The sequence below is a fragment of the Rutidosis leptorrhynchoides genome, chromosome 3 (genome assembly GCF_046630445.1).
Source record: "Rutidosis leptorrhynchoides isolate AG116_Rl617_1_P2 chromosome 3, CSIRO_AGI_Rlap_v1, whole genome shotgun sequence".
NCBI classification, from domain to species: domain Eukaryota; kingdom Viridiplantae; phylum Streptophyta; class Magnoliopsida; order Asterales; family Asteraceae; genus Rutidosis; species Rutidosis leptorrhynchoides.
In genome coordinates this window covers 37,314,043-37,341,469 of record NC_092335.1, presented here as the reverse complement: position 1 = coordinate 37,341,469, position 27,427 = coordinate 37,314,043, and the positions used below count along the sequence as shown (strand labels likewise).

General features: G+C 34.1%; 2 protein-coding genes across 2 annotated transcripts; one reads left to right on the top strand and one right to left on the bottom strand.

Moving 5' to 3' along the window:
• Positions 1-14,037: 14,037 nt before the first annotated feature.
• Positions 14,038-19,097, bottom strand: LOC139899871 (uncharacterized). Its single transcript, XM_071882699.1, has 3 exons — positions 18,484-19,097; positions 14,337-14,704; positions 14,038-14,261 (listed from the first exon to the last, which is right to left on the bottom strand). Exons 1-3 carry the CDS (start codon positions 19,095-19,097, stop codon positions 14,038-14,040), a joined length of 1,206 nt encoding a protein of 401 aa, XP_071738800.1.
• Positions 19,098-19,123: 26 nt separating this feature from the next.
• LOC139899870 (uncharacterized) lies at positions 19,124-23,115 on the top strand. Its single transcript, XM_071882698.1, has 6 exons — positions 19,124-19,189; positions 20,358-20,465; positions 20,878-20,914; positions 22,129-22,205; positions 22,304-22,777; positions 22,867-23,115. Exons 1-6 carry the CDS (start codon positions 19,124-19,126, stop codon positions 22,870-22,872), a joined length of 768 nt encoding a protein of 255 aa, XP_071738799.1. The 3' UTR covers positions 22,873-23,115.
• Positions 23,116-27,427: the final 4,312 nt, after the last annotated feature.

Sequence of the window (27,427 nt, the reverse complement as noted above, 5' to 3'; positions counted from 1 at the left end):
GGATTTAAGGTATCAGAAGCAACCAATGCAAAACCCAAAGAAATGTACTCAATCAAGTTACAAAGGTCTTTATATGGGTTGAAACAATCGGGTCGCATGTGGTATAAACGATTAAGTGATTACTTGATAAGCAAAGGGTATACTAATAATCTTATTTGCCCATGTGTTTTCATTAAGAAAACAACATCCGGATATGTGATCATAGCTGTTTATGTTGATGATCTTAATATCATAGGTACAAATAAAGAGATCCATGAAGCCATTCAACTTCTAAAGAAAGAATTTGAAATGAAAGATCTCGGAAAAACCAAGTATTGCCTTGGTTTACAAATTGAACATATGCCTAATGGTTTACTTGTACATCAAACAACATATACTGAAAAGATTTTAAAACGTTTTAATATGGACAAGGCAAAACCATTAAGTACTCCTATGGTTGTTAGATCACTTAATGTTGACACTGATCCATTTCGTCCCTGTGAAGACCATGAAGATATCCTGGGACCAGAAGTACCATATCTTAGTGCAATTGGAGCTCTTATGTATCTTACAAATTGTACAAGACCTGATATTTCTTTTGCAGTTAATTTGTTGGCAAGGTTCAGCTCAGCTCCTACCAAAAGACACTGGAATGGGATCAAACACATATTTCGATACCTTCGAGGAACTACTGATTTAGGATTATTTTATTCTAACGAATCAAAACAAGATTTGGTTGGTTATGCAGATGCAGGTTATTTATCTGATCCACATAAAGCTAAATCTCAAAATAGATATGTATTCCTAAATGGAGGTACCGCAATATCATGGCATTCTCAAAAACAAACACTTGTTGCAACATCATCAAATCATGCCGAAGTGATTGCATTACATGAAGCTACTCGGGAATGTTTTTGGTTGAGATCAATGACACAATTCATTACTGATTCTTGTGGACTGGAACGCGATAAAAGTCCAACAACTATCTATGAAGATAATGCAGCTTGCATAGCACAGATGAAAGAAGGGTATATCAAAAGTGACCGAACAAAACACATACCTCCTAGATTCTTCCCATACACTCAAAATCTCATTAAGGACAACCAGATTGAAATGAGATATGTGCAGTCTAGCAAAAACTCTGCTGATCTTTTCACGAAAGCACTTCCAACTGCTATTTTCAGAACACACGTTCATAACATTGGCATGAGACATGTTCAAAAGATGTAACAACTGAAGCAATGTCTACTTGAGGGGGAGTCAACTCCATGCTGCACTCTTTTTCCCTTAGCTAACGTTTTTTCCCACTGGGTTTTCTTTAGCAAGGTTTTTAACGAGGCAGTAACTTATAGTTGATCTCTGTCATAACCCGTCCTTAACCATAAGAACGAGTTAGATAACGTATGATTTCATTGCGAGGTATTGACCTCTATATGCGACATTTTTAAAAGAACAACTGCATTTATTTTACATTACAAACCATAACTCTTATATTAATACAAGCTTTAGACAATATAAAGATGATTATCGTTTAGTGATAATCTTAGACTTACAAACTTTACATGTGATGATAACAATACGATTTCTAGCATATTTTACATTACAATTCCTCGGATATGCAGTTTTATTTTTGACACAAATATGCATACTCAAGATCTTGCTTAAATTCAACATACTGCAGCGGAAGCTTTTAGTTATCACCTGAGAATAGACATGTTTAAAACGTCAACATAAAGTTGGTGAGATATAGGTTTAATGCCGGCAGCAATATATATATAGACCACAAGATTTCATATATAAACATTTTAATAAAAATATTCTAAGTGGTTGAGCACTTGGTAACCATACTTAACATTTAATCACGTCGCATACTCCCTTTATTATGAAATCTTACTACACCGTACCAAGTGTAGTCACGAAACGAAGTACTGTGCAACCGTTGAATACTGGTCGTCCAGTCCGGTTGGGGTTGTCAGGCCCGATAGATCTATCAACAGGATTCGCGTTTACAATACCGCTGTAAATAACAGTTACCAAGCTACAGGGAAGTATGCCAGTGGTATAACTCAACGTAGAATATATTTTTCAGTTACTTGTGTCCATAACGTAAAACATAAAATACATGTATTCTCATCCCGAAATACTTAGAGTTTAAAAGTGGGACTATATACTCACTTTTGTCTTGAAGATATGTAATTTCGACTTGGTCTCCGATTGATATCACGAACCTATCCATATATAATTTATCAATATATTTTCATTTTAAACAAACGTCACATATATATACTTATAATACTTTTAATAATTCCTTAGTCCGTAGTTAGCAGTCCGATGTTAGTAATTCAATTTTAATGGTTCATTTTTAGGTGTTTAATAAACCCCCAACGAAATAAATAAAACCCCCATCGTATATGTATTGGTCGAGATTAATCTTGACCCACGGTACCGGTGTTGTCAAATGACGTGTTGCGTACATAAAGTACCGGTGTTGTCAAATGACGTGTTGCGTACAATCATGGGATCTTATGATTAATCTTCTCGTATTGTTTACGGGTGATCCTGAACCATATAAAATTAAATTATGAGTACATATATATAAAATATCATGTTATTTTAAAAAGATGTGATTTATTTAATTTTCTCCAATTATTTTCGTAGCTAAACTAGTCTTGGATATCCGATTTTGTTTTGGTCGTAGTTTCTTCGTTACAACTCCGTTTTCGTTGGTTCAACTTGCCGCTTCCTTGGATCGAGTCCCTCTTTAAGAATATGAACTGTAAATACCTTAGTTTGTATTCGAAATCACAGGTCATAGGTCAAACTTTAGTGAAACTTATGAAGTTGATCATTTTCCATCATGTAAACAACCTTAAATGATTATTTTTCTAAAAATACTTATACTTTGAGTTAAATCATGAAATTTTTATGTCTTAACATATTCATAGTAAATATCAATTTTCCAGAAAATAAGCCTCCAATTCAAAGTTCAAAATAGTTTTTAATTATCCAACCCAAAACAGCCCCCGGTTACACTCCGACGTCGTAAAAACAGTTTTTAAGGTAATCTTTGAAAAACCAAGTTATACCTTGTTAAGTTAACATATATTTAAGTTATATTACAGGTCTTGAAGTATTTTAAAAGTTAAGTTAGAAGGATCTATTTAGTTTGCAAACAAGTTTGAAAATATTCAAACTATGTTCTTGTTGTTAAAATCTTATACCACAAAATAAGATAGCTATATATATATGAATCGAATAAGGTTATGAACAAAGTTACTACCTCAAGTTACTTGGACAAGATTGCTGTAAAAGAGGAGTAAGAACCTAGAACCAAAAGGGTGATGGAATTGGATGAAAGATTGGAAGTAAACTTGTGTTCTTGGAAGGATTCTTGAAGTGTTTTTGTAAGAGTTTTCTTATGGTGATTAAGTGATGTTTTTATGGCTAGATCTTCATGGATATTAGCTGAATGGTTATGGAGGTTAAGGCTCTTAAAAGTGTGTGTGTTTTAGTTAAAGGAAATGTGTAGTAAAATGAAAATGGAATGGAGTATAAATGGTGGTGTAAAAGGTGTATAAGTTTGTAATTTTGTGAAAAAATCTTTTAATCATGTGAAATTGTCATACTAGATAACAAAAGTAGTTACCTTATACATAAGGCATTGAACAAGGGCTGGTTGGTGGTGATTTGATGTGTATATACCAATAGTAAATACGTATAGAGGTTAGGTATGATACGAGTACATGTACTCTAGATATACGTATAGAAATCTTGTGAAAAATGGAATGAGAATTCAAATATAGCTATCTTTTGTGAATATACTTATATTGTTTTATGTATTTAAGTCCTTAAAAGTGATTAAATACATTACTTATACGATATATGTATAAACATTATAGGTCATAAGTATTTATGTCAAATAACGTTACGTATGGTTATCGTTTTGAAAACTTAGGTTAGTAGTTTCAAAATATACTTGTAACTTATTGTTATTAATACAAAATGAGGTATTAAAACATTCTTAGATCATGTTAAATATGTATATATACATATATATACACAAACGTATAATTATCATATGTTATATAGTTCGTGATATCATCGGTCAAACTAGACGGTCAAACGTTGTGTAAAACTCTTTTCGAAGACATAAGTCTCAACAATTTGGATTGATTGTCATGTTGGTAAGGTTTAATTTATGTAAATATTAATCTTATAAGTATAGAATGATCGAAAAAGTGCGGGTCATTACAGTACCTACCCGTTAAATAAATTTCGTCCCGAAATTTTAAAATTGTACCTATTTTGCGTCATCGGGAAACAAGTGTGGATACTTTTGTTTCATTTGATCCTCTCGTTCCTAAGTAAACTCAGGACCTCTTCGAGCATTCCAACGAACCTTAACGATCGGTATGTTGCTCTGCTTGAGCCGTTTAACTTCACGATCCATGATTTCGATTGGTTCTTCGATGAATTGTAGTTTCTCGTCGACATGGATTTCTTCAAGAGGAATGGTGAGGTCTTCCTTTGCAAGACACTTCTTAAGGTTTGAGACGTGAAAAGTATTATGTACTCCGGCGAGTTGTTGCGGTAACTCGAGTCGATAAGCTACCGGTCCAATGCGTTCGATGATCTTGAACGGGCCTACATACCTTGGGTTTAGTTTACCCCTTTTTCCAAAACGTATTACACCTTTCCAAGGTGACACCTTTAACATAACCATGTCACCGATCTGAAACTCTAATGGTTTCCTTCGGACATCGGCGTAGCTCTTTTGGCGACTACGGGCTGTTTTCAATCTCTCCTTGATTTGTACTATCTTCTCAGTCGTTTCGTGTATGATCTCGGGACCAGTTAATTGTCGATCTCCTACTTCATTCCAACAAATAGGAGATCTACACTTCCTTCCGTACAATGCTTCGAATGGCGCAGCTTTAATGCTCGCATGATAACTATTATTATACGAGAATTCTGCTAATGGTAGATATTTATCCCATCCGTTTCCAAAATCGATCACACATGCCCTGAGCATGTCTTCAAGAGTCTGAATTGTTCTTTCACTCTGCCCGTCGGTTTGCGGATGATATGCGGTGCTCATATCCAAACGAGTTCCTAGGGCCTCCTGTAGTGATTGCCAGAACTTTGATGTAAATCTACTATCACGATCGGATATAATGGAAATAGGTATTCCATGCCTTGAAACTATTTCCTTTATATATAATCGTAATAATTTCTCCATTCTATCTGTTTCCTTTATAGGCAAGAAATGTGCAGATTTGGTAAGACGATCAACAATTACCCAAATGGTGTCATGTCCCCAGGCAGTCTTTGGTAACTTCGTGATGAAATCCATGGTAATACCATCCCATTTCCATTCTGGGATTTCTGGTTGTTGAAGTAACCCTGACGGCTTCTGGTGTTCTGCTTTGACCTTGGAACAAGTTAAACATTCCCCAACATATGTTGCAACGTCTGTCCTTAAATTAGGCCACCAATAATGTGTCTTAAGATCTTGATACATCTTTCCAACTCCGGGATGTATCGAGTATCTTGTCTTATGTGCCTCGTTCAATATCAACTTCCTTAATCCACCCAACTTTGGTACCCAAATACGATTTGCAAAATATCGAATTCCATCTTCCCGCATAACGAGTTGCTTCTCATACTTCTTCATTATTTCATTTCCTATATTTTCTTTAGTAAGTGCTTCTCGTTGAACTTCTTTGATTTGTGAGTTGAGATTCATGCGAATTTTTATGTTCATCGCTCGTACTCGAATTGGTTCTCGTTCCTTTCTGCTTAGAGCGTCGGCCACCACGTTCGCTTTCCCGGGATGATAACGAATTTCACAATCATAGTCATTTATTAACTCAACCCACCTACGTTGCCTCATGTTCAGCTGTTTTTGATCGAAAATATGTTGAAGGCTTTTATGATCAGTAAACACAGTGCATTTAACCCCATACAAGTAGTGTCTCCATATCTTCAATGCAAACACGACTGCTCCCAGTTCTAGATCATGCATCGTATAATTCCGCTCGTGAATCTTTAATTGTCGGGATGCGTATGCAATAACTTTCTTCCATTGCATAAGAACGCAACCAAAACCTTGTCGCGAAGCGTCACAATATATTTCAAAATCATCGTTCCCTTCTGGTAACGATAAAATAGGCGTTGTAGTCAACTTCTTTTTCAGTAATTGAAATGCACTCTCCTGCTCAGAAGTCCATTCATATTTCTTCCCTTTTTGCGTTAACGCTGTCAACGGCTTAGCTATTCGGGAAAAATCTTGAATAAACCTTCTATAATAACCGGCTAAACCCAAAAATTGGCGTATCTGCATTGGTGTCTTAGGAGTCTCCCATTTTTCAATGGCTTCAATTTTTGCTGGATCAACCTGAATTCCTTTGTTACTAACAACGTGGCCAAGAAATTGCACTTCTTTCAACCAGAAAGCACATTTAGAAAATTTAGCATATAGCTGTTCTTTTCTCAACAACTCTAATATCAACCTTAAATGCTGCTCATGCTCTTGCTCACTCTTGGAATAGATAAGAATATCATCAATGAAAACAATAACAAACTTATCTAAATACGGACTACAAACTCGATTCATGAGGTCCATGAATACAGCTGGCGCATTTGTCAACCCAAACGGCATGACCAAAAATTCGTAATGACCGTAACGTGTCCGAAAAGCAGTTTTCGGTATATCTTCTTCTTTGACACGTAATTGATGATAGCCCGATCTTAGGTCAATTTTCGAGTACACACATGATCCTTGGAGTTGATCAAATAAGTCGTCAATTCTCGGTAGTGGATACCGATTCTTGATAGTTAACTTATTTAATTCACGATAATCTATACACATTCGGAAAGATCCGTCTTTCTTCTTGACGAATAAAATTGGAGCTCCCCACGGTGAAGTACTTGGTCGTATGAATCCACGATCCAGTAATTCTTTTAACTGACTCTGAAGTTCTTTTAACTCGGACGGTGCAAGTCTATATGGAGCACGGGCAACTGGTGCAGCTCCTGGTACTAAATCTATTTGAAATTCTACAGATCTAAATGGAGGTAATCCCGGCAACTCTTCCGGAAAAACTTCAAGAAAATCTCTTGCCACAGGCACGTCGTTGATGCACTTCTCTTTTTCTTTCTTTTCGACTTTATTAACATGTGCTAGAATAGCATAACATCCCTTTTCTAAACACTTCTTGGCTTTCAAACAGCTAATGAGTTTTAGCTTTGAGTTACCCTTCTCTCCATAAATCATCACCGGCATTTTATCCTTACAAGGAATGCGAATTGCCTTCTTGGCACACACAACTTCTGCTCCTACTTTGGACATCCAGTCCATACCGACTATTACATCAAAACTTCCTAATTCTACGGGTATTAAGTCAATTTTAAATGTTTCTCCGACTAAATTTATTTTACAATCACGGCAAATTTTATCGGCTTTAATTAGTTTACCATTAGCTAACTCAATCATGTACTTAGCATCTAGAGGTAATGATGAACAATTTAATTTAGCGTAAAAACCTATACTCACGTAACTTCTATCGGTACCAGTATCAAATATAATAGATGCGGATAAGTTATTAATGGTAAACGTACCCGTAACAAGCTCTGGGTCTTCACACGCCTCTCTAGCATTAATAACAAATGCTCTTCCACGTGCAGATCCATTATTCTTCTCTGGATTCGGACACTGGCTCTTATAGTGACCTTGTTTTCCACACCCATAACAAGTAATGGTAGCCAAAGCAGTTCTATTTGCATTGGTGGCAGGAGTCTTAGTACCATTTGTATTTGTAACGAGAGCCCTACAATCTTCAGCAAGATGACCCTGTCGATTACACTTGTTGCATACCACACTACAGTAACCAAAATGATGTTTGTGGCATCGGTTGCATAAAGGACTTTGTCCTTTGTAACCAAAACCTGAACCACTACCCGCACCTTTCGTGGTTTCTTGTTTCTTAAAAGATTGTTGTTGGTTACCTCGATCATAATTTCCATTCCACTTTCTTTTGTTACCTGATACCTTCACATCAGTATTGGATACTTTCTTATCCATGATGACCTGATCCATTAGCTCGTTTGCCATGGTTATAGCTTCATGAATTGTCTTAGGTTTCGATGCTGTAACATTTGCCTTGACCTTTTTGGGCAAACCATCTTTGTACATTTCAATCTTCCGTTCTTCGGTTGGGACCAATTCAGGACATAGCAAAACTAATTCCATGAATCGCTGATTGTAGTTGGTGATTTCAGTACCAATAACCTTCAGACTTCGTAATTCATCTTCCAACTTCCTAACCTCGTTCCTTGGACAATATTCGTTGATTAACATTGTTTTGAATTCTTCCCATGGAGTATCATAAGCTACATCTCCTCCTACAGCCTTCACAAAATTTTTCCACCACGTGAGTGCACTATCTTGTAAAGTGCACGATGCATACTTGGTCATGTCCTTTTCAACACAACCACTGATTTTAAACACAGTCTCCATCTTTTCTATCCACCGGGTTAAACCGATCGGTCCTTCCGTTCCACTGAATGATGAGGGCTTGCAAGCTTGAAACGTCTTGTAGGTGCATCCCATATGAGGATTTGGGTTAACTGCAGCAGCTCTTGCAGCTTCGACCCATAACATTCTGTCATTGACTCGCTGGTTGATGAATTCCTCGACTTCTTGTTCCGTCATTCGATTCAATCGCGCCATTTCCTAATGAAAGAAAATAATTATTCACATGGAATATTATAGATGTAGTGTGTATTTATAGTACATTATAGCTTGTTAATAATATGAACTAGGTATTATTATAAAAGCCTTTTCTTCTTATTAGCGTTTTATAATTATATCTAGGGTAGTACCTACCCGTTAATGTTCATACTTAATAGCTTAGTACAGAACCAATTACTACAATCTAAATAATACTTAACCATGGAAAATTATTGCATTTCATACTTCACTATTTTACATATGCTTATCTTACATCGAACATTAAGCAAACCACTCTAATAATATTATACAAAACATTATATGATCCCATGGTTTAATACGGCAGCGCATCGTTTGGTCTATTTTCTAGGACGTTTAGGTTCAAGGAATGGCCTAACGCTTATCCTAGCTGTCTGCCTATATTTTGGCGGTGGGGCTGAAGAACTGGATGCCGGGATAGAACGAATAGGTATAGCGGGAATAGGGGTGGTAGTGTTTAGTGGAGTTGGTGCCACATCATCCTCACTAAACTCGGGATTTGAATTTTCTAATTCATTAGCCTTTCGTTTCTTTCCTAATTCGAACTTGTCTTTCGTAATTTCCTGTATTTCTTCCTCGGGTTCACTTTCCTCCTCGGGTTCACTTTCCGGGTTCCCTATAGTTGGTTCATCCGGAATTTGTGAGTCTTCCCCAAATATATTATTTTCGTCATCGGATAGGTTAATGACTGAAACGCCATCTGAAGATTCTGATTCGGAGTCGCTGAATGTGATAATAAGTTTCGAGCCCGACATCTATCACATAACAACTAACCCATTAGTACTACATAATATTTACATATAAATTTTAACCAACAATGATAAGCAATGGTTTTTAAATCAGACCCGGTCAAAGTCCAGACTTACTAATGTATCCTAACGACTTATCAATTAGACACACTAATGCAAACCTGGTTCGCTAAGACCACCGCTCTGATACCACATGTCATAACCCGTCCTTAACCATAAGAACGAGTTAGATAACGTATGATTTCATTGCGAGGTATTGACCTCTATATGCGACATTTTTAAAAGAACAACTGCATTTATTTTACATTACAAACCATAACTCTTATATTAATACAAGCTTTAGACAATATAAAGATGATTATCGTTTAGTGATAATCTTAGACTTACAAACTTTACATGTGATGATAACAATACGATTTCTAGCATATTTTACATTACAATTCCTCGGATACACAAATATGCATACTCAAGATCTTGCTTAAATTCAACATACTGCAGCGGAAGCTTTTAGTTATCACCTGAGAATAGACATGTTTAAAACGTCAACATAAAGTTGGTGAGATATAGGTTTAATGCCGGCAGCAATATATATATATAGACCACAAGATTTCATATATAAACATTTTAATAAAAATATTCTAAGTGGTTGAGCACTTGGTAACCATACTTAACATTTAATCACGTCGCATACTCCCTTTATTATGAAATCTTACTACACCGTACCAAGTGTAGTCACGAAACGAAGTACTGTGCAACCGTTGAATACTGGTCGTCCAGTCCGGTTGGGGTTGTCAGGCCCGATAGATCTATCAACAGGATTCGCGTTTACAATACCGCTGTAAATAACAGTTACCAAGCTACAGGAAAGTATGCCAGTGGTACAACTCAACGTAGAATATATTTTTCAGTTACTTGTGTCCATAACGTAAAACATAAAATACATGTATTCTCATCCCGAAATACTTAGAGTTTAAAAGTGGGACTATATACTCACTTTTGTCTTGAAGATATGTAATTTCGACTTGGTCTCCGATTGATATCACGAACCTATCCATATATAATTTATCAATATATTTTCATTTTAAACAAACGTCACATATATATACTTATAATACTTTTAATAATTCCTTAGTCCGTAGTTAGCAGTCCGATGTTAGTAATTCAATTTTAATGGTTCATTTTTAGGTGTTTAATAAACCCCCAACGAAATAAATAAAACCCCCATCGTATATGTATTGGTCGAGATTAATCTTGACCCACGGTACCGGTGTTGTCAAATGACGTGTTGCGTACATAAAGTACCGGTGTTGTCAAATGACGTGTTGCGTACAATCATGGGATCTTATGATTAATCTTCTCGTATTGTTTACGGGTGATCCTGAACCATATAAAATTAAATTATGAGTACATATATATAAAATATCATGTTATTTTAAAAAGATGTGATTTATTTAATTTTCTCCAATTATTTTCGTAGCTAAACTAGTCTTGGATATCCGATTTTGTTTTGGTCGTAGTTTCTTCGTTACAACTCCGTTTTCGTTGGTTCAACTTGCCACTTCCTTGGATCGAGTCCCTCTTTAAGAATATGAACTGTAAATACCTTAGTTTGTATTCGAAATCACAGGTCATAGGTCAAACTTTAGTGAAACTTATGAAGTTGATCATTTTCCATCATGTAAACAACCTTAAATGATTATTTTTCTAAAAATACTTATACTTTGAGTTAAATCATGAAATTTTTATGTCTTAACATATTCATAGTAAATATCAATTTTCCAGAAAATAAGCCTCCAATTCAAAGTTCAAAATAGTTTTTAATTATCCAACCCAAAACAGCCCCCGGTTACACTCCGACGTCGTAAAAACAGTTTTTAAGGTAATCTTTGAAAAACCAAGTTATACCTTGTTAAGTTAACATATATTTAAGTTATATTACAGGTCTTGAAGTATTTTAAAAGTTAAGTTAGAAGGATCTATTTAGTTTGCAAACAAGTTTGAAAATATTCAAACTATGTTCTTGTTGTTAAAATCTTATACCACAAAATAAGATAGCTATATATATATGAATCGAATAAGGTTATGAACAAAGTTACTACCTCAAGTTACTTGGACAAGATTGCTATAAAAGAGGAGTAAGAACCTAGAACCAAAAGGGTGATGGAATTGGATGAAAGATTGGAAGTAAACTTGTGTTCTTGGAAGGATTCTTGAAGTGTTTTTGTAAGAGTTTTCTTATGGTGATTAAGTGATGTTTTTATGGCTAGATCTTCATGGATATTAGCTGAATGGTTATGGAGGTTAAGGCTCTTAAAAGTGTGTGTGTTTTAGTTAAAGGAAATGTGTAGTAAAATGAAAATGGAATGGAGTATAAATGGTGGTGTAAAAGGTGTATAAGTTTGTAATTTTGTGAAAAAATCTTTTAATCATGTGAAATTGTCATACTAGATAACAAAAGTAGTTACCTTATACATAAGGCATTGAACAAGGGCTGGTTGGTGGTGATTTGATGTGTATATACCAATAGTAAATACGTATAGAGGTTAGGTATGATACGAGTATATGTACTCTAGATATACGTATAGAAATCTTGTGAAAAATGGAATGAGAATTCAAATATAGCTATCTTTTGTGAATATACTTATATTGTTTTATGTATTTAAGTCCTTAAAAGTGATTAAATACATTACTTATACGATATATGTATAAACATTATAGGTCATAAGTATTTATGTCAAATAACGTTACGTATGGTTATCGTTTTGAAAACTTAGGTTAGTAGTTTCAAAATATACTTGTAACTTATTGTTATTAATACAAAATGAGGTATTAAAACATTCTTAGATCATGTTAAATATGTATATATACATATATATACACAAACGTATAATTATCATATGTTATATAGTTCGTGATATCATCGGTCAAACTAGACGGTCAAACGTTGTGCAAAACTCTTTTCGAAGACATAAGTCTCAACAATTTGGATTGCTTGTCATGTTGGTAAGGTTTAATTTATGTAAATATTAATCTTATAAGTATAGAATAATCGAAAAAGTGCGGGTCATTACAATCTCCAACAAAATAAAATTGTCATCCAAGGGGGAGTGTTATAAGACATAAAAAAGTGGCCGACAAATTTGTACATAAAGTCAAAAAGCAAATCCTATTTGATATCTCATGAATGAATTGTACAGTGGAATTTGAGTAGTATAAATAAGGATCGATGAATGTAAATCAAATGTACTAAAAAATTATAATATACTCTCTCCCTCTCTTTTATCTTCTAATAATCAATAGCCTACAGTCAAGAACCAGACCACTAAAGGTAGTTATACTGCTAAATTATAACAGGTTAAAAATAGAGCTAATTAATAAAATCACTGTATTGCCTATCATGTCCTACTTTACCCACTTATCGCTAGATCTCTCCCTTATAAAATATATGTAATTATTATTATTATTATTATTATTATTATTATTATTATTATTATTATTATTATTATTATTATTATTATTATTATTATTATTATTAATATTAAAAAACTTAAAAGTTTTAAAACTTACAAAAAATTAGTGGGAAGCCTAGAGACAATCTGGGCCCCCACACCTCTAGCAATAGTAAAACATATCCTAGTAATTCTTATGTGGATTGTTATGGTTATTATTATTATTATTATTATTATTATTATTATTATTATTATTATTATTATTATTATTATTATTATTATTATTATTATTATTATTATAAATAATAATTATAATTATAATCTATATCTATATCTATAGTATCTATTGTAATTCTTTAATGATTATGTCATTATTAGGCTATTTTCTTTTGTTAAAAAAATCAAAAAACAAAATAAAAAAATTTAAGTATGGTGGGTGATGTCATTATTCTAAATAATTTTTTATTTTAAAATTAAATCTTATTAATTAATTATTATTATTAAATCTTATTAATAATTATTTTAATTATTAAAATTAAATAATTTTGAATTATTTTACTTAATTATTTTAAATTGATTACGAGAAGGTATAAAAGCTAAGCAGAAGGAAAGCAATTTTAAATTTATATTTTAATTTACACTTTTAAAATAAAATAATAACCAATATTATGTTATGTGGATTGTTTAATATGTCTTTTATGTGTTTGATGAAATATTCAGGTGACGAGTTTCTTTTTTTTTTTTTTTTTTGAAAAGCCAGCAGTATATATTAAAAAAGGAAATATGTACAAGTATGTTCATCACAATGGTAGACCTATGTAGGCCTTCATCACAATACATATACAGATTTACAAGAATTATAGAGTATCACATCATGGTATTCATCCGAAAGTCAGCCTGGTTCCCGGTTGTTCGTGCTTGGAGATCCCAAGTTGATCGGATTCGTAAGCCATTGTATCCATTCCAACGATTTTCTCCTCGAGCGATTAGTGATCCACTCAAATGTTTTGACTTGGATTTCACTTACAACCTTCGAGCTTGCCCATGAGTCATTCCGAAATATTTTTTGATTCCTATTTTTCCATATAAATTACCCGGTGACCCATTCAACCGCTTGCCAGATTTTCTTGTTCCCACCTGTAAGGTTATCTCTACCCGAGCCAGAGAAGTGATTGGATAAGCTAGCGTTATCGGGAGGATTAGACCCCCACCAATTATAGATAGCTTTCCATATGTCCTTCGCCACTTTACACAAGATGATAGCATGCTCCACAGTTTCGATGTAGTCATTGCACATGGGACATAATATAGAGTCTAAATCGATTCCACGTCTATCTAGTTATACTCTAACAGGGATTCTACCTCGCAAGGTTCTCCACACAAAAATACCTATTTTTTGTGGGATATAATTGTTCTTCATCGTTTCCTGATAATGCCCCGATCTCAAAATCAAAAGTTCATCAATTTTTTCAGCCACTAACCTGGAATTATACGAACCAGTGGAATCCAAGGTCCATTCCCAAACAGCAGGCCCTTCACCAAGTGTTGCATTATTGTTGATCATCAGGCTGATTTGTTGCAGCTCCCCTAAAATTCGACCCGAAGGTTCTCTTGACCAGCTCCATGCATACCTTCTTGATTCGGCCGTTCCTTGAATTCTTTCGCTAACGTACACATCCTGATTAGTTTCGAGTCTGAATAGGCGAGGAAACCTATCCTTGAAGGAGGTGCCACCAATCCAGATGTAGTGACCCGAACTTTTCCATGTTTATATATATTAATTGAGATTGATATTTACATGATTAAATGTTTCCAACATGTTAAGCAATCAAACTTGTTACGACTTGATTAAATGAAATATGTTTCATATAGACAATTGACCACCCAAGTTGACAGGTGATTCACGAACGTTAAAACTTGTAAAAACTATATGATGACATATATATGGATATATATATAGTTAACATGATACTATGATAAGTAAATATATCATTAAGTATATTAACAATGAACTACATATGTAAAAACAAGACTACTAACTTAATGATTTTTAAACGAGACATATATGTAACGATTATCGTTGTAAAGACATTTAATGTATATATATCATATTAAGAGATATTCATACATGATAATATCATGATAATATAATAATTTAAAATCTAATTTGATATTATAAACATTGGGTTAACAACATTTAACAAGATCGTTAACCTAAAGGTTTCAAAACAACACTTACATGTAACGACTAACGATGACTTAACGACTCAGTTAAAATGTATATACATGTAGTGTTTTAATATGTATTTATACACTATTGAAAGACTTCAATACACTTATCAAAATACTTCTACTTAACAAAAATTCTTACAATTACATCCTCGTTCAGTTTCATCAACAATTCTACTCGTATGCACCCGTATTCGTACTCGTACAATACACAGCTTTTAGATGTATGTACTATTGGTATATACACTCCAATGATCAGCTCTTAGAAGCCCATGTGAGTCACCTAACACATGTGGGAACCATCATTTGGCAACTAGCATGAAATATCTCATAAAATTACAAAAATATGAGTAATCATTCATGACTTATTTACATGAAAACAAAATTACATATCCTTTATATCTAATCCATACACCAACGACCAAAAACACCTACAAACACTTTCATTCTTCAATTTTCTTCATCTAATTGATCTCTCTCAAGTTCTATCTTCAAGTTCTAAGTGTTCTTCATAAATTCTACAAGTTCTAGTTACATAAAATCAAGAATACTTTCAAGTTTGCTAGCTCACTTCCAATCTTGTAAGGTGATCATCCAACCTCAAGAAATCTTTGTTTCTTACAGTAGGTTATCATTCTAATACAAGGTAATAATCATATTCAAACTTTGGTTCAATTTCTATAACTATAACAATCTTATTTCAAGTGATGATCTTACTTGAACTTGTTTTCGTGTCATGATTCTGCTTCAAGAACTTCGAGCCATCCAAGGATCCGTTGAAGCTAGATCCATTTTTCTCTTTTTTAGTAGGTTTATCCAAGGAACTTAAGATAGTAATGATGTTCATAACATCATTCGATTCATACATATAAAGCTATCTTATTCGAAGGTTTAAACTCGTAATCACTAGAACATAGTTTAGTTAATTCTAAACTTGTTCGCAAACAAAAGTTAATCCTTCTAACTTGACTTTTAAAATTAACTAAATACATGTTCTATATCTATATGATATGCTAACTTAATGATTTAAAACCTGGAAACACGAAAAACACCGTAAAACCGGATTTACGCCGTCGTAGTAACACCGCGGGCTGTTTTGGGTTAGTTAATTAAAAACTATGATAAACTTTGATTTAAAAGTTGTTATTCTAAGAAAATGATTTTTATTATGAACATGAAACTATATCCAAAAATTATGGTTAAACTCAAAGTGGAAGTATGTTTTCTAAAATGGTCATCTAGACGTCGTTCTTTCGACTGAAATGACTACCTTTACAAAAACAACTTGTAACTTATTTTTCCGACTATAAACCTATACTTTTTCTGTTTATATTCATAAAATAGAGTTCAATATGAAACCATAGCAATTTGATTCACTCAAAACGGATTTAAAATGAAGAAGTTATGGGTAAAACAAGATTGGATAATTTTTCTCATTTTAGCTACGTGAAAATTGGTAACAAATCTATTCCAACCATAACTTAATCAACTTGTGTTGTATATTATGTAATCTTGAGATACCATAGACACGTATACAATGTTTCGACCTATCATGTCGACACATCTATATATATTTCGGAACAACCATAGACACTCTATATGTGAATGTTGGAGTTAGCTATACAGGGTTGAGGTTGATTCCAAAATATATATAGTTTGAGTTGTGATCAATACTGAGATACGTATACACTGGGTCGTGGATTGATTCAAGATAATATTTATCGATTTATTTCTGTACATCTAACTGTGGACAACTAGTTGTAGGTTACTAACGAGGACAGCTGACTTAATAAACTTAAAACATCAAAATATATTAAAAGTGTTGTAAATATATTTTGAACATACTTTGATATACATGTATATATTGTTATAGGTTCGTGAATCAACCAGTGGCCAAGTCTTACTTCCCGACGAAGTAAAAATATGTGAAAGTGAGTTATAGTCCCACTTTTAAAATCTAATATTTTTGGGATGAGAATACATGCAGGTTTTATAAATGATTTACAAAATAGACACAAGTACGTGAAACTACATTCTATGGTTGAATTATTGAAATCGAATATGCCCCTTTTTATTAAGTCTGGTAATCTAAGAATTAGGGAACAGACACCTTAATTGACGCGAATCCTAAAGATAGATCTATTGGGCCTAACAAACCCCATCCAAAGTACCAGATGCTTTAGTACTTCGAAATTTATATCATATCCGAAGGGTGTCCCGGAATGATGGGGATATTCTTATATATGCATCTTGTTAATGTCGGTTACCAGGTGTTCACCATATGAATGATTTTTATCTCTATGTATGGGATGTGTATTGAAATATGAAATCTTGTGGTCTATTATTATGATTTGATATATATAGGTTAAACCTATAACTCACCAACATTTTTGTTGACGTTTTAAGCATGTTTATTCTCAGGTGATTATTAAGAGCTTCCGCTGTCGCATACTTAAATAAGGACGAGATTTGGAGTCCATGCTTGTATGATATTGTGTAAAAACTGCATTCAAGAAACTTATTTTGTTGTAACATATTTGTATTGTAAACCATTATGTAATGGTCGTGTGTAAACAAGATATTTTAGATTATCATTATTTGATAATCTACGTAAAGCTTTTTAAACCTTTATTGATGAAATAAAGGTTATGGTTTGTTTTAAAATGAATGCAGTCTTTGAAAAACGTCTCATATAGAGGTCAAAACCTCGCAACGAAATCAATTAATATGGAACGTTTTTAATCAATAAGAACGGGACATTTCACCAGATGTCTTTCCAGAAAAGCGTGTCCCGACCATCACCTATATTTTTCTCAAAAAAAGAGTTAATATCCAAACCAATATTGAGTAACTCAATACCGATTTGGATAATATTACTCCATACAGAACTGCGGACAGCAGATAAGTTAGGATTAGAGTGCCCCAGCCCCCCGTCCCGCCCATAAATACTTTTTATTACGTCGACCCAAAGTGAATCGGGTTCATTCCGAAACCGCCACCACCATTTCCCCAATAATGCCCAATTTTTTGCTTTTAAAGATCCCACGTTTAAACCCCCCTCCCCGTAAGGAATTAAAATGTCATCCCATTTAACCCATGATAATTTTGAGTCCCCACCCGACCCACCCCAAAAGAACTTACGGCGCATACCTTCGAGAAGGTTGACTACGTTGGAGGGAGCACGAAACAACGAGAAGAAATAAAGCGGAAGACTACTCAGGACCGATTTGATAAGAGTTAACCTTCCCCCGAATGACATCGATCTTGCCTTCCAATCCGACAATCGTTTGTTGAATTTATCAATTACCGAACCCCACACATCTTTTTATGAGATTTCTGTCCGATAGGCATACCTAGGTATGTAAATGGCATTTTACCAATCTCACACCCGAATTTGAGAGCCATGGAAACTATATCAGCTTGTGGAATCCCAATGCCATATAACAGACTTTTACTCATGTTGATTTTTAATCCTGAAACTTTCTCAAAGCACGCGAGGGTTTTGTGAACATTTGACACATTTCGGTTATTCCATTCCCCAAAAAATATCGTATCATCAGCAAATTGAAGGTGAGAAATCCGAATTCTATTATCCCCAATACCCACACCTCTTACCAACCCATCCCTGACAGCAATATTAACAAGGATATTAAGGCCTTCGCTTGCAATAATGAATAGATATGGTGATAGGGGATCCCCCTGACGAATACCTTTTTGCAAGTTAAACTCTCTAGTTGGGGACCCATTAACAAGCACGGAGATAGACGCTGATCGTAAGCAAGAATCTATCCATTTCCTCCACTTTATACCAAACCCCATCCTACCCATAATGTCGAAGAGGTATTTCCACCGAACATTATCAAAAGCTTTCTCGAAATCTGCCTTAAATATGAAGCATTTAGCCTTTCTTTTTTTTGACATCATCCACGAGTTCGTTTGCAATTAGAATGCTATCTAGAATTGACCTTCCTTTAAGAAACGCGCTTTGTTCTACACCAATCAGTTTTGAGATGGTACCTTGTAAACGGCTCGAGAGAATTTTCGCGATTATTTTGTAGTAGCTACCAATAAGACTGATCGGACGGTAGTCACGAAGCGAGACAAGGTCTTTAATTTTTGGGGATGAGCGTAATGAACGATGCGTTACAACCCGGTGTGATTACCCCGCATTCCCAGAACCACTGTAGAGCCGTCATTAGGTCTTCTTTTATCAACCACCAGAACTTCCTGAAAAATTTAAAGTTGAATCCGTCCGGTCCCAGGGCTTTTGATGATCTACAGCCTTTAATCGCATTCCATACTTCCTCTTGACTGAAGGGTCGTTCAAGATCAGATGCTTCTTCGTAAAACATAAATTAGTCGGACTTTGTGATTCCACGGGTCATTAACTAAATTACCTTAGCATTTACGTTCACTTAATACATACTCCGTAAAACATATCATTAAACTATTTCGTTTACCACGGGTTATTTCACTAGTTTAATTATATAATTAATTATGATTATGATATTAAGGAAAGCCCCATCCTCGTAAAAGCTAGTCTCAATTATGTGGTTTTCCAATTATCTTGTGCCCCCCGTCGCTCTCTGTTTCGTTTTGCAATTTGCTAATTCACGGTTCATTCGTTTATTCAATTAACATCTCTGTAAGTTAATCAATTCCTTTTATTTATACTTTTCGCAGCATTTTCAATTACTACAATCTAACATTAATATGTGTATGTATATGTAATATCTGTAGATGTTACTATTCACGTGTATTTTTCTCTATAAATGCCGTATTTGATTTACACTCTAATACGGTGTATGTATCGCGTAATGCAATTTGTATAATTGATATGTGGCGCTAGGGTTTATAATATGCTGTGTCACCTGTATCTATTTTCTTCGCGAAGTTAGGGTTTTGTTATATTAATATGTGTATGTATATGTAATATCTCACTATACACGTGTATTTTTATCTATAAATGCCGTATTTGATTTACACTCTAATACGGTGTTAGTATCGTGTAATGCAATTTGTATATTTGATCTGTGACGCTAGGGTTTATGATTTGTTATATCACCTGTATCTATTTTCTTCGCGAAGTTAGGGTTTGTTAGCAAATTGTTTAGGTTTTGTTTTTTGTGTTAGTATGATTTTTCTATTTTATTTTGTTTTTTAAAATTGTGTGTTGTGCAGAGGTGTGTTATACTGATGAGTAACGAAGAAGAGAAGAGGTGTCCTTTGTGTGGTGAAGAGATGGATTTGACTGCTCAAAAATTGAAGCCTTGCAAATGTGGTTATGAGGTCTGCTTTTTTGAACAATTAGAAATCTTTAATACTATTTACTTGTATTGTTTTGGATGCTAATGTTGAAAATAAATACTACTGTAGTATATAGTATGTGATGAAAAGGAATTAGGTTTGTTGTGGTATAGTTACTAAATCTTATTGATTATTAGCTGTAATCTGAGACAGTTACTCGATAGAAGTTTGTGGAATCACTTAATTATCAAGGAATTATTTGAGGCTGAACGATTTGTGCTTGTTCTGAGTTGCACTATATTACATAATTATATTCAATTATGCAGTTTGTGGAATCACTTATCACTTATTAACATTATTATAGTGATTTATAATCTCATGCGTTAAGAGTTTACTTTTAGACTATGATAATTGAATAAAATATACTAACGTGTTGTGTTGTGTTGTATTTCAGGAATCTGTTGGGGGAAACAGCAAAACAGTTATGATTGGTAAGTTATTATTAAGCTTTATTTATGATTTATGATTTATAATGTTTAAGCTTGTTAGAATACATACATACATACATTAATTTATTACTGTGTTAGAATACATTGAATGGAGTATTAAATGTATATATTTAATATATTAGAGGGTACTAGGTTAGTCTCTTGACCTTTCATATGGTCTTCTTTGTATCTTATACTGTATATATGTAGTAGAAGATATAATTTGTAAGATGAGAAATATAAGATATCAATTGAGTTTGTCTTTGTTAACATTCTATCTCAGAGCATGGTTATAAAGTTCTTTATTTATGAATCGATCAAGAAGACCATTTGACGCCTTTTATTTTTTTATTTTTTTTATTTCCTGGTAATCTCGTCTAGTTATTCTGAACAAAACCCGAGTGAGCATTGGTGCATTATGACACTTTAAATTTAAAATCCGAATATGTACAGGGGTTTATTGGGCTGCTTCTATTTCTGGATGTGTTTATTGGCTGGTTTTGGTTTCTGATTTGTTCCCAATCTTCTGATTTGATGAGTTTCTGTTCGGCTATGTATTATTAGGGTATATTTGGGGTTGTTTTTATCTGCATCAGTGTTAAGGGTGTGATTCTGATTTGCTTCAATCAGAATAAATTCCATATTTGGTCCTATTTGGATTTGATGAATATGCTGAAACTTCTTTGTGTGTCAAGAAATGCTCTTGCCAAGGCAAATATGATTAGTTGATCCTTCATCTTTTGATATTTGGTAGGCCCTTGTGAGTCTAATTTTGGTTATTTGGTAGGCCCTTGTGAGTCTAATTTTGGTTGTTGACTATATAGTCCCTGGTTTCGGTTAGTTTTGTAGCCCCGCTAATTTGATTGTGTGATTGTCCCTGGTGAGACGAGTTTTTAGTTTGCCCCCATTGTGAGGCTGACTTGATTATGTGATCGACCCTGGTGAGACGAGTTTAGTTGCCCTGGCTGATTTTGTTAATTAGGAAGCCCATGTGAGGAGGCACGTTTTGGTCAGAATTACCCTCACCAACCAGCTGTAGCTGTATTGATCAGACATACATTGCTTCCAGCTTTACTTATGATGGATGTTTAAGCTAAACAATTGATTTATTATTATCATTATTATTTGATTTAAATTTGTTATTAACAACATGTGTTTTTATTATCTACATGCTTAAGCTAATTACCTTTACATTTCTGTGGTTTGTGTAAGTCCAGATCATGAAGGAGAAACAACCGTGAACAACACGCTCAAGTATGCAAGTTTGGCTTTCAAGAATAAGAACAAACCCATTGTAAGTTTGAGTTTAATTAAAAGAAAAAAAGAAAATATTTTTATTAGATATGTATATATATTTAACCTTTTGTTGTTTTTCATACTATATTCTGTTAGGTAAACAACGTTGGAAATAGGGTTGGAAACAGGGTTGGAAATATGGTTGGTCTTCGGTTGCAGACCATGAGATATGAAATTGGGAGTTTGAAAAACATAATCGAAACTTTACAAGCCGAGTTATCTAAGAAGGAGGTGGATTCAATTGAAGAAATGAATGCAATGAGAGAGGAAAAAAGAGCATTGGAAGCATCAGTGCAAGAAAAAGATGCTGTGATTGAAACTTTAAGAAATGAGATAGAAATCTTGCAGAAGAAGGTTCAAACGATTCTTGGAAAGGAAAAGGAGGTAGATCACTGTGAGTGCTCTTCTCGCGCCACGTGTGTAAGAGGTTGCGAGTGTGTTCAGCAGAACAGGCTATGCTCCACTTCTTGCAGTTGCATTGTAAGAAAGTGTCTTAATCGAGATGATAAAGAGAAGGCGGAATACGCTGCGAAACTCCTTCAGAACGCTGCTAAAGGCCTCGTATCTGAGGTAACTTAAAATAATAATCTGACAATCTATCTAATGTTTTTACCTGTTGGATAACACTAACACTAATGTTTGTTTTGCTGGATGTGCAGATGTAAACAACGCTGCTGCTAAAGGCCTTGGTTTTGTTGTCGTGTCTTGTTTCTGTATGGAAATACCTGTCTAGGATATGCTATGATCTAATTGTCTCTCAAATTTAGAATACCAGAACCTTTGATAGGCTACTTGTTCATTTAGCCTGATGCCCTCTGATGTCTTAATATTGATGATGATGTATGGTAGTGACTGTTTTCTTTGTTGGCCAAATGAAGAAAACATAACAAAGATTTGGTGTATGCAGTTACGGGCGTTATCTACCTGTATCAATTACTCTCTATGTTATGTAATTGCATGCTATCAGATTAGAAAAGCTAATGATATACGTATTACACTTCACTTTCAAATTGATAAAACTATCAAGATTACATCATTAGTTGGTTATATTTTGTACAACATTTATTTATAAGTGGATTATTATGGGGTATTTGATGGTGTTTACTATTTTGTACAACATTTATTTAAGTAGAAAATATTCACACGACTTTAGTATCAATCCAACTACTGATTCTTTATCTACTAATCCATAATTTCCAACAATACGTAACAAGTTTTGAGAATTTTAAAGTGTAGATATTATGTGACTTTTCTGAGGCTTGAACAACGGGGAAGCCAATCTAGGTTTTATTCTGAACAAACAAACAAGCATCCAAATTTATATTTACTAATAAGACTTCCATTGTTCCCATTAGCGTCACTATGAAACAATATTTACTTTAATTTCTCTTACATTTTTACTGAACCTTATATGGTAGATGTTTGAAAAAGCAGTCAAACAAAGTCAACAAAATAAGATTAAAGTAAGGTGAAGTAAGCAACATTAAAATACTTGCATTGGCCACCTCTTTTCATTCTTCCCTTTCGGAGGTAAAAGCCAACACCCCAATCATTTGAATTTTAGCTATAATCTAGCCTGAAAAATATTCATTTTAGACATTAAGCTAAAACATTTTTATTCATATAGAAAGATAATACAGTAAAATTTGTACTTGTTGAACCAGTCACCAGAATTGTACGAGTCACGGTCTAAAGACTTAGAACGCAGTATCTCGTCACCACAATAGAAAAAGGGACACCCTTGTAAGTTTATGATAATTCCGTGATTTGTGATTGCTCATATCAAGTGTATAAATACACTTACAACATCTGTAAACCTACAGGGGATATACACTATACATGGAAAAGATTTTGCTCAGTGAATGATAAAATATAGTACATATATAACTTGATTATGGTGAATGGATGACAAATAACAATGAGCATGTTACTCCTATTAACAAGGATGGCAACATAAACCACTAGGAGTATATCCAATATACATATTCTGAAATATGTGGTCTTTGATGGTTCAGAAGGTTATAATACCTATTTAAATTGAACGTTGTTCTGAATGATTCTTTTCAAGGTTTGTAGTAGTATTAGATTAGATGTCAACTATAGTACTTACAAGTCCATGCATACATCGCAGAAACTAAAACCAGTGGTGTTTGATTTTGAATTGATTATAGGAATATTAGGATTTATGAATGTTGTTTGAGAAAGCATCCAATCACCATCCTTATCTTGATAGCTGGGAACTATACCTGGCAAACGGATCAGGTTGGGTCGGTTTGGTTAACGGGTCAAAGCGGATTTCTTTAACTGCCTTTATGCCTAGAGACCATCCACGTAACTAAGTGCATAGTTGGGTGACCGAGTCAAAGATAAACATTAGTGTCAAACGTACAATATGGGTCAAACACGAGTGACTAACCACGTAATATAATCTTATTTGAATACAACAAGTAAAAGGGTCAATGCGCTACCCTGCGTGTGAAGCTTTTTGTTGAACTTAACTATATGATACTATATGTTTCAAATTTAAAAAAAAAATGTAAGAACCGTTGTAGCGAAAAAAATTTAATTGTGAAACTTTGATACGTGTTTTTTAAAAAAAAAACTAAAAGAATATCTTTTGGGTTTAAATTGAAAGATTTTTAAGTTAAAGGGTAAGAAGTTAAATTTTTAAAACTATGTAGGCAAAATATATATTAAGAAAGCAAATGGATTAAAAGTTTATAAAATCAAAAGGATCCCAGAATTTGAACCTGAGTCGCTTGGTTGACAAACATGAAAACAAACCACTTATGCTCTATTGCCATTATGATAATTATGGAATGCAAGATTCTTAATTTTTTAAAATACTCCCAAATAGGCTATTGTTCAATAGCCTTCGTTGTTGGCTACTATTCACATAACATGAGGCGCAATCAGTCTCCCTTCACTTTCTTAATCGCCTTCGAATCATTTATATCTATACTAATTGGCGTAAATATGCTGCAATCCTATTGGCTAAAAGAACCCCCTTTTACTGTTATACTGTAGTAATTTTTTTTTTTCAACTCCTCCGTACAAAAAACCCCACATACCCAGAATAAAAAAATCAAAGACACACCCTCTATCTTCTTTCCCAAACCCCCATCATTTTAGAATCAGGGTTTCTTAATGTTCTTGCAAAACTAAGCAACACCGCCACCACCATTAAACCTGAAAAACTTTTCCGAATCAACCATGACTAACTTCACCTCAGAAGTCCTTCTAACGCGCTCCTGCTACGATGGTTACTGGTGGTGACGACGGTGGTAACGACGGTACTCTACTAATAATCTCCGCCATCAACCACAGCGACTTCCGGCAACAACCAGCCTCGGTAACTGCCACTAGGGGTGTGCACCATTTGGTTTCAAACCGAAAAACCGAATATCGAATCGAATCCAAACCAAAAGAAACCAAAACCGAATTTTTTAAATGGTTTTCGGATCGATCGAAACCAAAACCGAATTCGTAATTCGGTTTTTGGTTTGGTTTTTGGTTTTAAAAATTTTAAATTTGGTTAACCGAAAACCGAATTCATATTAATAACATATTAAAACATATTTATAATTATAATATTTATATATTTATATTATATTTTATGTATTATTACGTTTTTATTAAACAATAAACATGTTATATACCCCTTATACTTAAATTAATTCAACAACTGTTATTCCTAATTTATATGTAGGTTTATGCCGGTTAGGATTTTTATTTTTAGTGATTTTTGGTTTTAACCGAACCAAATCGAAATTCAATTCGGTTTTTGGTTCGGTTTTGGTTATGGTTTTGATATTTAAATTTGGTTTCGGCTTGGTTTTCGGTTTTGATTTTATAAGCTTCAAAACCGAAAAACCGAACCGAATAAACCGAAAAACCAAAAACCAAACCGATGAACACCCCTAACTGCCACCACCATCCAGATCTGAAGAATAATATGCGATGCTAAAATAGTAAAAAAAAATTAGTAAAACACAAAAAAATATATAAACGCAAAACTAATGAGATATTAGTGGATCCGTAAAAGAATAATGAAATCTAAAGAAACTCGGATCTGAATGAAACAACCCAACCCGTCTTTAACCCGACAATTTTTTATATATATAATAAACCATTAACGTGCCACTTAAATGGTTACATGATGTAAACCGTTTCATACAAAACATTTAAACATACAACAAGTTTAATGTTTACATAAAGGGGCACGAAGGCCCTTAATCAAATGTATTACAAATTAGACCCATAAAATGATAGTTTTAAACCAAGCGACACTCGAGCATGGTTTGGGGCTAAACTACCCAAAACACTAGGCCGACTTTCAAAAGCTTCATCTAGCAACCAACATGGGAATATCTAATTCCCGGCAACCCCTTTCCCTTTCTCCATACTTGTACCTAAAAAGTATACAACGAGAGGGGTAAGCAAACGCTTAGTGAGTGCAATAAGTATACACATGCATATATAATATACCTACTTGCAACCACCTACTCACATACCACATACATGCTAACTTTCCTCGTTTTTGAAACCGAATAATACCTTTCCATGGCGAAACCTTAAGCATCACCATGTCACCTTCTTGAAACTCAATTGGTCGCCTTCGTTTATCGGCATAAGATTTTTGTCTATCTTGCCCCGCCTTAAGTCGAGCCCGAATCATCTCAATCTTACTATTCGTTTCTATAACCAAATCGGTACTCCCGATTTCTCTTTGTCACACTTCACCCCAACAAATAGGAGTTCGACACCTTCGCCCATAAAGCATCTCATACGGTGGCATTCCAATACTAGCATGATAACTATTGTTGTACGAGAATTCCACCAAAAGGCAAGCGTTCATCCCAACTACCACCGAAATCAATAACACAAGCCCATAACATATCCTCTAATATTTGGTTCGTACATTCAGTTTGACCGTCCGTTTGAGGTTGATACGCCGTGCTCATCTTCAATTGAATACCCATATCTTCATGAAACTTATTACAAAACCGAGACGTGAAACGAGTATCTCGATCCGAAACAATAGATATAGGAACCTCATGCCTTGATATCACCTCTTTGATAAACAACTTAGACAAAGTCTCCGACGATATCGTTTCTCGAATAGGAAGAAACAATGCACTTCGTTTAAATTTTCTTTAGCTAAAAGTAAAGTCACTCCTTTTTGAAACGAGCGACTCAAAACCCTTAGTTATATCGAAC